General features: G+C 46.5%; 1 protein-coding gene across 2 annotated transcripts in view; it reads left to right on the top strand.

Moving 5' to 3' along the window:
* tbc1d19 (TBC1 domain family, member 19) overlaps window positions 1-15142 on the top strand; it is a 116828-nt gene that overhangs the window by 42097 nt on the left and 59589 nt on the right. For both annotated transcript variants that reach the window (XM_055637905.1, XM_055637913.1), the window contains exons 9-11: window positions 3555-3627; window positions 7635-7673; window positions 9285-9397. In XM_055637905.1, coding sequence (XP_055493880.1) covers window positions 3555-3627; window positions 7635-7673; window positions 9285-9397 — 225 coding nt within the window. The remainder of the gene's footprint in view (window positions 1-3554; window positions 3628-7634; window positions 7674-9284; window positions 9398-15142) is intronic.

Raw genomic sequence — 15142 nt, 5'->3', positions numbered from 1 at the left:
GGCCAGGCAGCATCTACGGAGGGAAATTGACAGGCGAGCCTTTCCTCAGGCTGCCTTATCTCTCTACCCCCCCCCCCCCCAACTCCCACCCACACACACAAATGCTGGAGAAACTCAGCGGGTGCAGCAGCATCTATGGAACGAAGGAAATAGGCAACGTTTCGGCCCGAAAAGTTGCTTATTTCTTGTGTATGTGTCGGAAGGAACAGCAGATGCCGGTTTAAAGAGAATGAGTTCGATGGCAGGCAGCATCTTTGGGGAGAAGGAATGGGTGACATTTCGGGTCGAGACCCTTCTGATATGCTGCTTGTCCCGCTGAGCTACATGTTGTGTCTATCTTCGTTTTAATCCAGCATCTGCAGTTCCTTCCTGGCCGAACCCGATTGAAAGATGAGAGGCTGGGCGATATAAATCATTAATTGAATTAAATAACTAGATGCCTGTCTAATCGTATCTACAGGATTGTACAGGCTAGATGGAGGAAGAATATTCCCGATGTTGGGGGAGTCCAGAACCAAGGTCCCAGTTTTACAGTCTACCGTGGGAACTCTTTAATTACAGCGGGAAACCTTCAGTTTCCCAGGGGGTCGGGACGGGACTGGAGTTGGGAGGGAAAGGTGGGGGAGTCGAGGGAGAGGAGGGGGAGACAGATGGGGGTGTCTTCATTTACTGGCGGTGGGTTTCTGTCACTGAAACAGGCAGGTGAGATTTCGCATCCACCTTGTGTGTGCGTCTCTCTCTCTCTCTCTCTCTCTCTCTCTCCCTCCCTCCCTCCCTCTCACACAGGCATGACTGGAGGAACTCCGCGGGCCAGGCAGCATTTACGGAGGGAAATGGACAGAGAGAGAGGCAGTCCTGGTCAGTCCTTTGAAGATAGACACCAGTTGCTTGGAGCAACTCAGCGGGACAGGCAGCATCTCTGGAGAGAAGGAACGTAAATGCTGCCTGGCCCGCGGAGTTCCTCCATTCATGCCTGTGTGAGAGTGAGGGAGGGAGAGTGTGAAGAAGGCTCTCGACCCGAAACGCCACCCGTTCCTTCTCTCCAGAGATGCTGCCTGGCCCGCTGAGTTGCTCCAAGCAACTGGTGTCTATCTTCAAAGGACTGACCAGGACTGCCTCCTCTCTCTCTCTCTCTCTCTCTCTCTCTCTCCTCTCTCCCTCCCTCTCACACAGGCATGACTGGAGGAACACCGCGGGCCAGGCAGCATTTACGGAGGGAAATGGGCAGGCGACCCATTCTTCAGGCTGCCTTATGTCTCCCCCAACTCCCACCCACACACGCGAATGCTGCAGAAACTCAGCGGGTGCAGCAGCATCTATGGAACGAAGGAAATAGACAACGTTTCGGCCCCGCTGCACCCGCTGAGTTTCTCCAGCATTCGCGTGTGTGGGTGGGAGTTGGGGTGAGGGGGGGGGGGGGGAGAGAGACATAAGGCAGCCTGAAGAATGGGTCGCCTGTCCATTTCACTTCGTAGATGCTGTCTGGCCCGCGGAGTTCATCCATTCATGCCTGTGTGAGAGAGAGGGAGGGAGAGAGAGAGAGAGAGAGAGGCAGTCCTGGTCAGTCCTTTGAAGATAGACACCAGTTGCTTGGATCAACTCAGCGGGACATGCAGCATCTCTGGAGAGAAGGAACGGGTGGCGTTTCGGGTCGAGAGCCTTCTTCAGACTGAAAGTTTCACCTCAGTAGATCATAAAATAACACAATCATCACGGTCAATGTGAGATACAGTGTTTATTCATATTTGACAAAATAAAAAGACGACTTCTTGCACATATTGAGAGAAGGTGCATCACACCAAACAACATTTGTCTAAAAAAACACAAATTATTCTTCAGCTCATTAAAGAGCTCGGGTGAAAAAAACCAATATAGTGTATGACAACAAAGTAACATCATTTGTGCCACGTGATTAACTACACTACAGTCCACGATGTTCATTCGGGAAAGATCGGGAGACGGACAAGTCACTCGCACAAATGACAGAATTGCCGAGTACCGTGGGAACTCTTTACTCTACCCCCGTTATATCGTGTGATATCGTACTAGACCACGACCACTCCACTCTGGCTACATCTTGCGTCAAGTCGCCCCGTGAAAACGAGCCATTAGGTGTGAGCCGGTTGGTCCAATGGTCCCAATTTGTGTAAATTGACGTATCCTTTTTGATGAACTGGAAGCAGGGCATGGCTTAACCTCATTGTGTTCACCATACAGATGATGGTAATTAACAATTTACTGTATTGAAACTGATATTAATGTAAGAGCTTTTATAATACAGCCTTTAAATGCAAGTTTTGTGACTTTATAAGCAGAGCATCATTTCAATAATTGGGACAAATTTTAAGCTCTTCACAAATTTATTTGAGCATTTTACATTCGAGCAAGTAATATTAAGTTAAGGTTAAAGTAAATTGTAAAAACAATTATTGTGATTTTTTTAAAGCACAAGTTGCCAATTATTGGGCAGTTTCATTTGCTTTGGATTACAGTTATTTATTTTTGACTTTGAGGTTGTGAGAAACAGATTGCTGATCGCAAACTCTGGAATTCCATTCTCTAACCTTTTCTCAAAACTTAACCCTTTAACCAACCTCATAGCATCTCTCTTAATATCTCATTTTGAAGTGTCCTATTGTTTATTTTAGTTTAGTTTAGAGATACGGCACAGAAACAGGCCCTTCGGCCCACCGAGTTCGCACAGACCAGCGATCCCCGCAGATTAACACTAAGGAGAATTTACACTTATACCAAGCCGATTGACTTACAAACCTGTACGTCCGGAGTGTGGGAGAAAACCGAAGATCTCGGAGGAATCCTAGGTGGTCACGGGTAGAACATACAAATTGCATACAGACAGCAACCGTAGTCGGGATCGAACCTGGTTCTCTGATACTGCAGACGCTGTAAGGCAGCAACTCGTGCCGCCCTTTGGACATTTCCATCAGCAGAAGAGTTTTGCCAATTATTTCTATTTAACTTGGGCCCAACTGTCTTGTTTTCAAATATTCTATGGTATATTTATGGACAGCAGTGTCTAGCTTTGAAAGAAAGGGTTGGTTCTTCATCAGCCATTTTATTTAAGCCTTTTGGTAATTGCCATTTGTTTGTTGCTGAACCTGAAGTCTTGGCCATTGAATTTCTTTGGATTAGTTGGTTTAATTTGGAAACATTTACAACTGGTGTATGTTACGAATATTCTTTTTGTGTATTGTTTCTTGGCTGGGGAGAAGCATGGTAACTTTTTACAAGGGTCACTTGGGTGCCGAATCTGCATGAGTAACAGAGTATTGTTCCATCAATCTGCCATTAACTGACTTGCCTTTGATTGTCTTTTAGCATATTTATAGACATTAGCTTGCAGGTTATGAAGTTTTGGAACAAGACTCTGGAACAACATTTGCCACTCAACGATGTAATATGTTGTAGCACCAAAACATTATGGTTCCTTAAATATGTCTAATGAAAATGTTTTGTAAACATTTAAATAGAAATATAATGCATTCCATAGATATTCAAGCTTAAAATTATTTTTCTCTTTTTACTCTTGACAGAGAAATTTATACACTGAACTTGGTTTGAATTACGAGCAACTTGGGATTGATGATTCGATGCAGATCTCCCCTGGTGAGTTTTATTAAATGCTTATTAAATAATTTTTGAGTTTCTAGGAATTACTCATTACTATTTTAACAGGATGATTACAGAGGGACTAACAGGGCAGCACAGTGATGCAGCAGGTGGTACTGCTGCTTCAGCACTAGCCACCTGGGCTCAATTGTGACCTCTGCTGCGGTCTGCATTCTACTTGGGTTTTCCTGTGGGTATCTTGGTTTCCTCCTACATCCTAAAAATATGATGGCTGTGGGCTAATTGGCTAGTTTAAATTATTCCTTGTGTAAATGGGTGGAGAGTTTCTATGTTTCTATGAGAGTTGTTTTTTTTGGAGATAAGCCGTCATAGCTCAGAGCCAAATTGCTTCTTCCTATCTCGTATAGAAATCGACCCCTCAAGTTTTAATAATTCACATCTCCCAAAGCTAAATTATCCTGCAGTTTCATTGCATTTTCATTTTTGGGCAATCCATCGGTCCATTCATAATTCGTAATAATAAATGAATTGCCATTTTGGAGCTCCCATGTCTAGCACCATTGCAGAAAGAGCAAGCCAAATTTTAAATGATGCGAAGTTTAATGTGATTTAGCATGCCTAATACCAATAAACGAGTTTGGTATTCTGAAAAACGCAAGGAATCATGGGATTTGTCAGAAGTCATTCGCCATAAAGAAAAAGCGAACAAAGTGCTGGCTGAGGAAACTGTGTATAAATTCTTATCTTTATTCAGAATTTATGTGTAAAAATATATTTAATCTGAGGAACGGGGGTGCCAGGTACTGGAAGAGTGGGGTGTAACAGTGAGAGAGAGGGGGCAGATGCGAGTGGAAGACGGGAGAGCGCGCACAGACCAGTGCCTCATCCGCAGCCAGGATCACACCCAGATCCATTGCACCACAAGCCCTGCCGAACTGCCACTGGACCACCCCCCCCGCACCCAAAGAGACCCATCCCAACCCGACGGGCGGTGACACCGGACCGACGGGACACCAGCGGCCCCAGGCCCACAGCCAGCGCGGAGAGAAAGCGCCAAACCCGCTCCTACTCGCGAGGAACCCGCTCACCGATGGGTCGGCTCCCGCCCCACCTAGCGGCTGCCGGCCAACTCCCCCAGCGCCAGCGAAAGCAGAGCACCAGCCATCAACGGGGATACACACGAAGTGGTGCCGCAACTCAGCTGGGGAGGCAGAATCTCCGGAGAAAAGGAATGGGTGATGTTTCGGAGATCGAGACCCTTCTCCAGAGATGTTGCCTAACCCGCCAAGCCACCGCAGTACCCTGTGTGCATCCCCACCGATGACCGGCGCTCGGACCCTGCCAGCACCGAGGGGGCAAACCGACAGGCACTGGACAAGGAGAGAGGCGCAGCCGACAGTCCCTGGCCTGCTGCAATCCCAGTCCGACACCTCCGGCCGCCTCCGGATAGGGACAGGACACCCAGTAGGGGACGGGGATGGCCCAGCAGCAACTCAACAGTGCCCACAGCACTGGAGACCCACGCCCGACCCAGACCATGGACCCTGACCCCACGCAGCAGCACGATCTTGCTCAGTCACAGAAGCATCTATACATAACTAAAACTCTGATCTTGTTATCTTCTGGGCTGGCGGTCTTGCTATTTGTGCAAAAACGTTTCGCGATAGCGCTACGATTTTTTGCCAGTTCACTAACCGTTCTCCTGTGCTGCGAGTGTACCAAGTTTCGTTCTGATCGGTTGAATGTTATAAAAGTTAGCGATCTCTTCTCCTGCCAGTCAGCACCGTGCAGATTAGTCTCTTCCCCTAATGTTCCCCGGGACGGTCCGCCCCTTCCTGCGCCATCGTGTCTTTACTGTAGCTGAGGATGGCCGTCGGAGGTTTCCAATCGGACACAATTTTCGGAGGGACCCGAAGAAACCCGAAGCAACCCAGGCCCAAGCTGCCCAGTCCCAAGCAGCCCAACGTCGGAGACCCGACCCAGACCAGCCCAGCATGGGAGACCCAGCCCAGCACGGAGTCAGAGACCCAGATCAGCCCGGAGTCGGAGATGTCGCCAAACGGAAAGCGGGGACTCTGATCCCGGCGGACGAGAACGACCAACGACCAGCGCCCGCTGTGAGTCCCAATCACACTGCCAATTCCAGCCACTACCCCTCTGGTCCCCCTCGCTGGCTCCTCTCTCCCCTCCCCTCCCCCGTGATGCACCCCTCTCCCCCATGGCTCTTTCCCCGTCTTTTCTCCGAGCTCACTCCCGCCCACACACTCCTCTCCCCCACACACCTCTCCCCTTCACACACACACCCACCCGCCCACACACACACACCCCTACCCACACACACCCCTGCCCACACATACACCCCCTCCTCCCCCACACATCCATCCCCCCCCCCCCCCCCCCACACCCCCCCCCCCTGACCACACCACCACCCACCCACACACACCCCCCCTCCCCCACAGCCCCCCCCCCCCCCACACATCCCCCCTCCCCCACACATCTCTCCTCCCCCACACAATACCCTCCCCCCACACGCCCCCTCCTCCACACCCCCCCCCCCCCACAACCCCCACTCCCCCACACACACCCCTCCCCAACACATCCCCCTCCCCCACACACACCCCCTCTCCCCCACACCCACCCCCTGCCCACACACCACACCACCCCCCCCCCACACACCCCACCCCCTCGCTCACACACCCACCCCATCCCGCCACACACCCACACACCTCTACCCCCCACAACCTCCCCGCCCGCACATCCCTCCGCCCCACAACATCGGGGATGAGGGGACATGAACTGCGTCTGTGCATTTAGGGGCTATGGGTGAGTGGTGGAATATTGCATTGGGGGAACAGGTTGCGTTGGGGGAACGGGTGAGTGGTGAAATATTGCTTTGGAGAATGGGTTGCGTTGAGGGACCAGTCCTCCCATGTGACTGGGACCTAACGGGTCTCACTTAGTCTAGTAAAGCAATAAAAATTACAAAATCATCATAGCTTTATACAAAGGGACAATAAATACAACTAAATCATAGTTTGAAAACAGTATTTTCATATTTAGAAGAATCAAATCTAGAAAATACGGATGAATGAAGGTCTATATGCTGTGCTACCAACAATGTTTATGGCGAGTGACCTATGACCTGGGCATGCGCAGTTGGAATACCGAACTCGCTTATTAATTTTTATTTCTTTCACATCCAGATTTTGGTGGCAGTTTTGTAGCAAGTCCATAGTGTAAAACCTTACTAGTGAGCATGTATAACCCTGATTAAATGATTAGTGTTTACAATGTCGGCAAAATTCCAATATTATTATTTAATTTGGCAGATCAAATGTCTCAGTATTCTGGTGTTTTGGGTTTTGCTGTAACAATTTTTTGATTGATTGCTTTTGACTGCCAGAATTGTTTCATGTAATATTTGATTTGGGCTTTAGGTTAAACATGTCCAATTCATACATGGACTTTAAAACATGTCCTTCAATGGAAAGCTGTTTGTTTCTTGCAGCTTCTCTAGTTCCACAAATATAGGGAATTGGGTAAACATTCAATTAGAATAAAGTATTGTTAAGGGCAAGATTGGGGTGCCCAATTAAGATGTGTTAAAGCTACTGGTGCAAACATCTTTGATACAAGAGATAATACTGGGGATGAAAACACGAGTTATAAATAAGATGCAGTGTTTTTTCTTTCAGGGAACAGGTAATGATAATGAGGAGAAATACATTTAAGGTTGGCACTGAAGAAATAGGGAGCTGTATTTGAAGAGTTTTACCTACTTCGTGTGCTTTGGAGCATGATATATTTTAAGGAGAAGAACACTGGGTAGAATTTTGAATTGCCCAACAAAGGGGTGGCACAAAGATTCGGTTCCTGAATATTTTTCTTCAAAACAGCTGCCATTCGTTGGTGCAGATAAAATGAAAATCTGACAGGGTAACAACTCCTGACTTTCAAATATTTGCTAGATGGCTGGATGTTATGACAGATATATTACACTTTTTCTGATTGATATAATTCTGTAATTGAAAATTCTCTTACAGAACCTTTTGAAATTGAGTACATACGTCTTGGGCAAAAAGGTGAGAACCAACTGATATCATCAGAAATTAACTAAATGTATTGATTTACAAGTTGTTTGTGAACAGGTAGTTTAAAGTAAGCAAGCACCTGTGATGAATGGATGGAAGGGGCCTGGTAAAGGTGGCTTTCAGTCATCTAATCATGTGTTCAAATTACTGACAGGATAACAAGATAGGACATAGAAATGTATGGCACAGGAATAAACCCTTCAGCCCACTGTGTCTGGTGACCATGATGCCAATTTCAACTGCATATTTGCCTGCATGTGATCTATTATCCCTCCATTCCCTGCCTGTTCACCTATCTGACTAAATTCCTCTTAAAGATTGTTATTGTATCTGCTTCCACCACTGCTCCTGGTGACATCTTCCAGACATCTACAGCTGTAATAAAAAAACACCTCTTAGATGTTCCTTAAATCTCCCCCCCTACCCCCCCATTTCCAGACGTGAATAGGATCTTCAATTTCAAATTCAAGATGGGTTTATTGTCACATGTGCCAATTAAGGTTCAGTGAAATTCGAGTTACCATACGGCCACACCAAGTGAAAAGCAATAAGACACACAGACACATAAAATACAATTTAACATAAACATCCACCACAGTGGCTCCCCACATTCCTCACTGTGATGGAAGGTAATAAAGTCCAATCTTTCCCTCTTCTCCACGGTCGGGGCTGTTGAACCATCTGCGATCAAAGCCGCAGCCGCCGATCCGAGGCCCTCGCGTCGAGGTGATGAAACTCTCACGTCGGGTCAGTTGAAACTCACCATGGTTTGGAGCCCCAACTCAGTCTCTAACCATGGTCCATGATGTTTAGACCAGGCGCCAAGATGTTAAAGGCCACCTGTATATGTACAGATCCCATCTGCCCTGGAAGAGAGCCCAATGATACCGGAAACCTGCCCTCCTGCACCAACCCCTCAGACACACATTTGACTGTACAATCTTCCAATTGTTTGTCTCGCTAGCACATGGCACAGTAAGTAATCCTGAGATTATAATCCTTGAACTCCTGTGTTTTAATTTTCTGCCAATTCCCTAGATTCTCTTTGCAGCAGCACCTTGTCTCTTTTCCTGCCCATTTTATGTATCAATATGGACCATGATCTCTGGCATCTTTATGCCCAAAATTAATATTTTGCAATTTGACTTTTTTTTTGTATCAAAGTATACACAATGTATTTTTCAATGGTACCTCTGGAAACTTAATAAGCATTCAAACAAATTTGATTTGAATCAGGGTTGGAGAATGCATTTGCCTATTGGAAAAATACTGTCATGCTCTTAGAATCACTGAATTTATCTAAAGCTTAATGCCTGGAAATCATATTGGTGAAATTTGAGGTACCCTCGTTTTGGTTTCCTTTTCTTGCACTCTGTTCCCAAATGTATAAAAGGTATAAATAAACGTAATGGTTGAAAGGTAATAGATATAGAACAACATGTAGGCATGACATTCTAATTATAATGGGAGCGCGGAATTTCTGTTTTGAGCAAATGTCACAACTATCCTTGATCTGGTTCCTTAAAAGAATTCTGCCTGTTTCAATGTAGTTTGGAGTTGGGGAAGTTTGTCATTGTAAGCTTACATGTTCTTTGCTTTTAGTTTTGTCTAAGAAGGACAGTGCTGCTGCCCAACAGTACGTTCGACAGGGATGTCCAACAACATTACGTGCAGATATGTGGGCACTCATTCTGAATGTCACCAATCAGCTGGCGGTAGGGAGCCCTTCATTTCACTTTTACTTTTGTAAATTATGTTAAAAAGATTTCTAACGTATTGACAAATGAGCATGATTAACTATGAACAGAAGAACAACAAACTTTTATGATGGAATCTATCTTGATATTTTTAGGACATTGCTAGGTGGCACTTCTTTTTACTGTAAGGCAGTTAAGGGTTAAATATCAGTCATCTGCCAATTTGTTATGAACAGCTGTCCGGAAAATATTAGTGCTATGGACATCATGTACATTTGCAATTTCGTTTTTTACAACAGAAAGGCTGGCATCAACCTATTAAATCTGCACTGCTGTTCATTGTCACATGAACAACTAATATCAATTTTATTTTCCTTTTCTAAACCTTTTGTCAATGAGTAATTCACTGTTAAAAATGATTTATGAACCCTATATTTGGAGGGATTTGCGGTCAAATAAAATTAATATACGAAATACATTCAAGAAAGAAAAAAAAATAATGTAAAAAAAAATTTGTTCAAACATGGTTGTCAGAATTTAAATTGAAAAGTTGGTCAAAACTTACACTCCGGTAGATAGCTTGTGAGTATAACTTGTGAGTATATATTGAATTAAAATTTAGTTCCGATTTTAATATTTAACTTGGAATTGTAAATGGCATATTAACAGAAATTGCCTGATGGTGGAAGTTAATCAACTATTGTCGTCTGTCTGGTTCGGAAGTAAATATTATGAACAGAAAGAAGAGCTATCACTTCTGGCTGAAGTCTTTCAAAGTAAACATTCTGCTGTATGCACAGAGGTCATGAACAGAGTACCTAAATAGGATTAAGTTGAGAGTTTGGCAGAAGGAAACTCAGTGCAGAGGGAAAAGAAAGTGCTGTTGATTTCCTCCAATCTTGTAGTGTATGTTTGAGGGAGTATTTATTTAAATAAATTGTTCCATATTTCATCGCTTATTACATTAGACTGTTTAAGTAAAAATATGATACATAAATAATTATAACATTTTATATAAATAATTTAGACTTAGTTGAGCATTCAACGGCATTAAGCAGAACAGGTTGTGCATTCAGATAGCAGACAAGGAATATTGTGGAGGGTGACTGCTCTGACCAAACACATGTAAATTGGATTTTATCTTCTTGAAACTTTGGTCATATTCATTATTCTGGAATGTGAGTGGGAGACCCTCTGGAATGTAAGGAAGCAGGGAGTATTAGGACAACTCACTCCAGCCATCTATCTCTCCTTGTAGAGGGAAGAAGGATTTGAATGACCTGACTGTGCTCAATAGCCTATAGAAATGGGGGAAACCAAATAGACCGAAAATATTAGAATTTTACTTTTGAAACTGCATTATTTCAGCCAGGGTAATGTACCTGTTCCCTGAGAATAATGATGGGGTTGTAAATATCACAGAAAGAATGCTCATTACGACACCTTGAAGCAGGAGGCAGTACACAGACAAGAGAGAGTAGGGAAAGGGTAATGTAATAGTTGTGAGATTTCATATTTTCGGGAATGGAATTCTTTGCTAATCGCCATAGACGTCCCATTTAATGTTTTGTCTTAAGGGATTTTGTAGAGATAGATGGAGGATCAGGTCAGGTTGGATGGCAGTGTTGAAGGTACTATAGGTGTGGGGTGTTGCATTAATGGCGGAGAAACCAATATTAATCATTCTAAAACAAATAAAAGGGAAGAACATTGAGTAATAGTCAGAAATTGTTCTTTAAGCATTGAAAGTAAAGGGAAATTAAAAGTTGTGGCCTAACATGTTGCATTTATGTAACATCTTTTTGTGCTCCTTTTGGAGATCCTGACTATTTTACAATCAAGGAAGTATTTTTAATTATTTGTATTAAGTAGGAGCATGGCAGTTAAATTATGCACAGCAAACTCTCACAAATAGTAATGTGATTTGTTTTAAAATTATGAATGAATGGATACATTTTGGCTAGCAATTGCTATGAACTGTTTGTCACATTTTTCTAAACAATGCAAATGGATCTCTCATGTCCATTTATGTTCAATGGTACTTTATTGTCACATGTACCTCGGCACAATGAAATTCATTTTTGCATGCATTTTAGTAAAAATCTTGCTCTATGTGAGCACAATCATACGTAAGTACAAGAGTGGAAGAATAGGAGATTACATTGAGGCATTATAGAAGAATTGCCACATTTCCGGTGCTGCTTGTATCGTTCAAGTTCAAAGTTGTTAAAAAATGTAGAGCCTTAACTTTGCCATAAAGCCCAGTTGATCTGGCAGCAGCATTCTGTTGGAGCTGCAGGGGTCGGCCTTGCGATGGTGTGGATATTATCTGCAACTCCATGCTGCTATGGGCCACATCCAATCCATGCACTCAGGTATGCTCCCAGCCTACTCATTGGCATTGTTCTTTTCCTCCATCTGCTGCTGCTGCCATCTTGAAGCATAGGTCTCTGTTAAAACATGGGATCTCGTTAAGAATATGGCACCTCTGTGCAGTATTAGTTCAGTATTGCACTGTTCTCTCAGATTCTTATGCTTAGGGCTCTAAGATAAATAACCATTTACCTTTATTTGTAAGAAAGAACTGCAGATGCTGGTTTAAATCGAAAGTACACACAATGTTGGAGTAACAGCGGGACAGGCAGCATCTCTGGAGAGAGGGAATGGGTGACGTTTCAGTTCGAGGAGTGAGCGGGACAGTAAGACTGGTGGAGAACTGGGAAGGGGAGGGGATGGAAAGAGAGGGAAAGCAAGGGCTATTTGAAGCTTGATAAGTCAATGTTCATACCACTGGGGTGTAAGCTACCCAAGCGAAATATGAGGTGCTGTTCCTCCAATTTGGGAAGAAGATGTTAGGAGGTTGCAGGGTGACCTGGACAGGTTGAGTGAGTGGGTAGATGCGTGGCAGTTGCAGTATAATATAGATAAATGTGAGGTTATCCACTTTGGCGGCAAAAACAAGGGAGCAGATTATTATCTCAATGGGGTTAGGTTAGGCAAGGGGGAGGTGCAGCGAGACTTGGGCGTCCTTGTACACCAATCACTGAAAGTTGGCGTGCAGGTGCAGCAGGCAGTGAAGAAAGCTAATGGAATGTTGGCCTTAATAACAAGAGGATTTCAGTATAGGAGTAAAGAGGTTCTTCTGCAGTTGTATAGGGCTCTGGTGAGACCACATCTGGAGTATTGTGTACAGTTTTGGCCTCAGAATTGGAGGAAGGACATCCTTGTGATTGAGGCAGTGCAGCGTAGGTTCACGAGATTGATCCCTGGGATGGCGGGACTGTCATATGAGGAAAGATTGAATAGACTAGGCTTGTATTCACTGGAGTTTAGAAGGATGAGAGGAAGAGATCTTATAGAAACATATAAAATTATAAAAGGACTGGACAAGCTAGATGCAGGAAACATGTTCCCAATGTTGGGCGAGTCCAGAACCAGGGGCCACAGTCTTAGAATAATGGGGAAGCCATTTAAGACTGAGGTGCGAAAAAACTTTTTCACCCATAGAGTTGTGAATTTGTGGAATTCCCTGCCACAGAGGGCAGTGGAGGCCAAGTCACTGGATTTAGAGAGAGTTAGATAGAGCTCTAGGGGCTAGTGGAATCAAGGGATATGGGGAGAAGGCAGGCACGGGTTATTGATTGGGGACGATCAGCCATGATTACAATGAATGTCAGTGCTGGCTCGAAGGGCCGAATGGCCTCCTCCTGTCCAATCGCCACCTCAGAAGCGTCCACCGTCAGGGCGGTTAGGGCGTCCTCCCGTGGGTGGACGAGCATCATGGCCACAACTAGGGCCTCCTTAGCACTTTCGAACGCCGCTACTGCTCCGTCGGACCACTCAACCTCCTTGCGATGACCAGCGATCATGTGGAAAAGCGGGAGCATGATTTCGGCCACCACCGGCAAGAAGCAGTGATAAAACGCAACCATCCCCATGAATTCCTGGAGGCCCTTAACTGTGGTCGGACGGGGGAACCGGCGGACAGCATCGACCCTGGCCGGCAGAGGTACCACCCCTTGTGGAGCTACATGGTGGCCAAGGAAGTCAATGGCCGTCACCCCAAAACGGCACGGACGAGTTGATAGCTAACCCATAATCACCGAGGCGCTGACACAACTGACGGAGGTGGATGCAGTGCTCCTGCCGTGAGTGGCTGGCCATGCGTATGTCGTCCAGGTAGATGAATACAAAGTGCAGGCCAAGGCACAGACAGTCCATAAGCCGCGGGAAGGCCTGCGCGGTGTTCTTCAACCCAAATGACATCCGAAAAAATTCAAACGGTGTAATAATTGCTGTCTTACGGATATCATCAGGGTGGACCGGAATCTGGTTGTACCCTCGCATGAGGTCCACCTTGGAGAACACCGATACTCCGGCCATTTGGGCATTGAAGTCCTGAATGTGCGGGACTGGGTATCTGTCGGCGACGGTCGCATCATTCAGACGAAGGTAATTTCCACATGGGCGCCAGCCCCCTCCCGCTTCGGGGACCATGTGGAGCAGTGACGCCCATGGGAGGGACGCACGATGCTCATCGATTCTATCAGGCGGAACTCCTCCCACGCCAGACGGAGCTTGTCCAGCGCGAGACGACATGCCCGGGCGTGCACAGGTAATCAGAATATGGTGCTCCACCCTGTGCTTGGGGACGGAGGAGCGGAGGTGGGGTTCAAGGATGTCCGGGAAATCCGCCAGGATGTGCGCGAAAGTAGCATCCACGGACGACAGGGGAACCATCAAGGCGTGCAAAAGCGGAGGAAGACCAGCTCCAGCGTGACGGAGTGCACCAGGCCATGCCGCTTGACATCCACGAGAAGTGAATGGGTTCGAAGGATGTCGGCGCCCAGCAGCGGCTGGGAAACGTCGGCGATGACAAACGCCCACGAAAAGCAGCTGTGGCCAAAGTTGAGGGAGATGGTGCGAACTCCTTAGGTGCGAATAGTGCTCCTGTTCGCCGCGGTGAGTAGGGGGTCGCGTTTGCCCGCACGAATGTCAGCTATGGACGGATGCAGCACACTCACCTCCGCCCTGGTGTTCACGAGCAACAGATTCCCGGTGCGGCGATCCGAGGCGAAGACATGATGAATATGGCCAGCCGCTGAAGGAATCATTGACGACCGGCCCCTGCGTTTCCCGGGAACGCACAGGGCGTGCGACATTGCCTGGCTAAAGCTCCCCAGTGGCGGTGATAATAGCACCAACCCCCTCTGCTGGCGTCTAGTGGACTAGCTGGCGTCGGTGGACTAGCTGGCTGGTGGACTAGCTGGTGTCTGGTGGACTCTGCTGGCGTCGGATGGAACTGCCGACGGGCTGTGCGGGAGAGACGTGCCTGCGCTGCAATGCCCGATGGCGGCCGGATTTCGCCGCGGAGCAGCCGAGACGCGGTCGATAGCAGCCCCCGACCTGCTCCACGCCTCCCGACGCCGCAGAAAGGACGGCCAAGGCTTCCAGGTCCCGCTGACGGGACATCCACAGCTGGTCGGCGCGCTCAGCCAGTGCCTGCGTGTCAGTAAAGGGATCACTGATGCGCTGCAGGCGGATGTCGGGCGGGAGCTGCTGAAGGTAGGCATATTTAAATAAAAAACAGTGTTCGTGGTCGCCCATAAGGGCGAGCATGTTCTCCAAAGAAAAATGTGGTTGGATTATCAGCGTATGATCAACCTGTGTCAATAAATCTGAACGATGGTAACATATATGCTTAACCATGCACACTACAAATTGATGCAAGCATGTTTTCTGTGAAGGACCGAAAATTATCAT

The sequence above is a fragment of the Leucoraja erinacea genome, chromosome 1 (genome assembly GCF_028641065.1).
Source record: "Leucoraja erinacea ecotype New England chromosome 1, Leri_hhj_1, whole genome shotgun sequence".
NCBI classification, from domain to species: domain Eukaryota; kingdom Metazoa; phylum Chordata; class Chondrichthyes; order Rajiformes; family Rajidae; genus Leucoraja; species Leucoraja erinaceus.
Note: the sequence above shows the minus strand (reverse complement) of the source record. Positions and strands in the feature narration are given on the sequence as shown.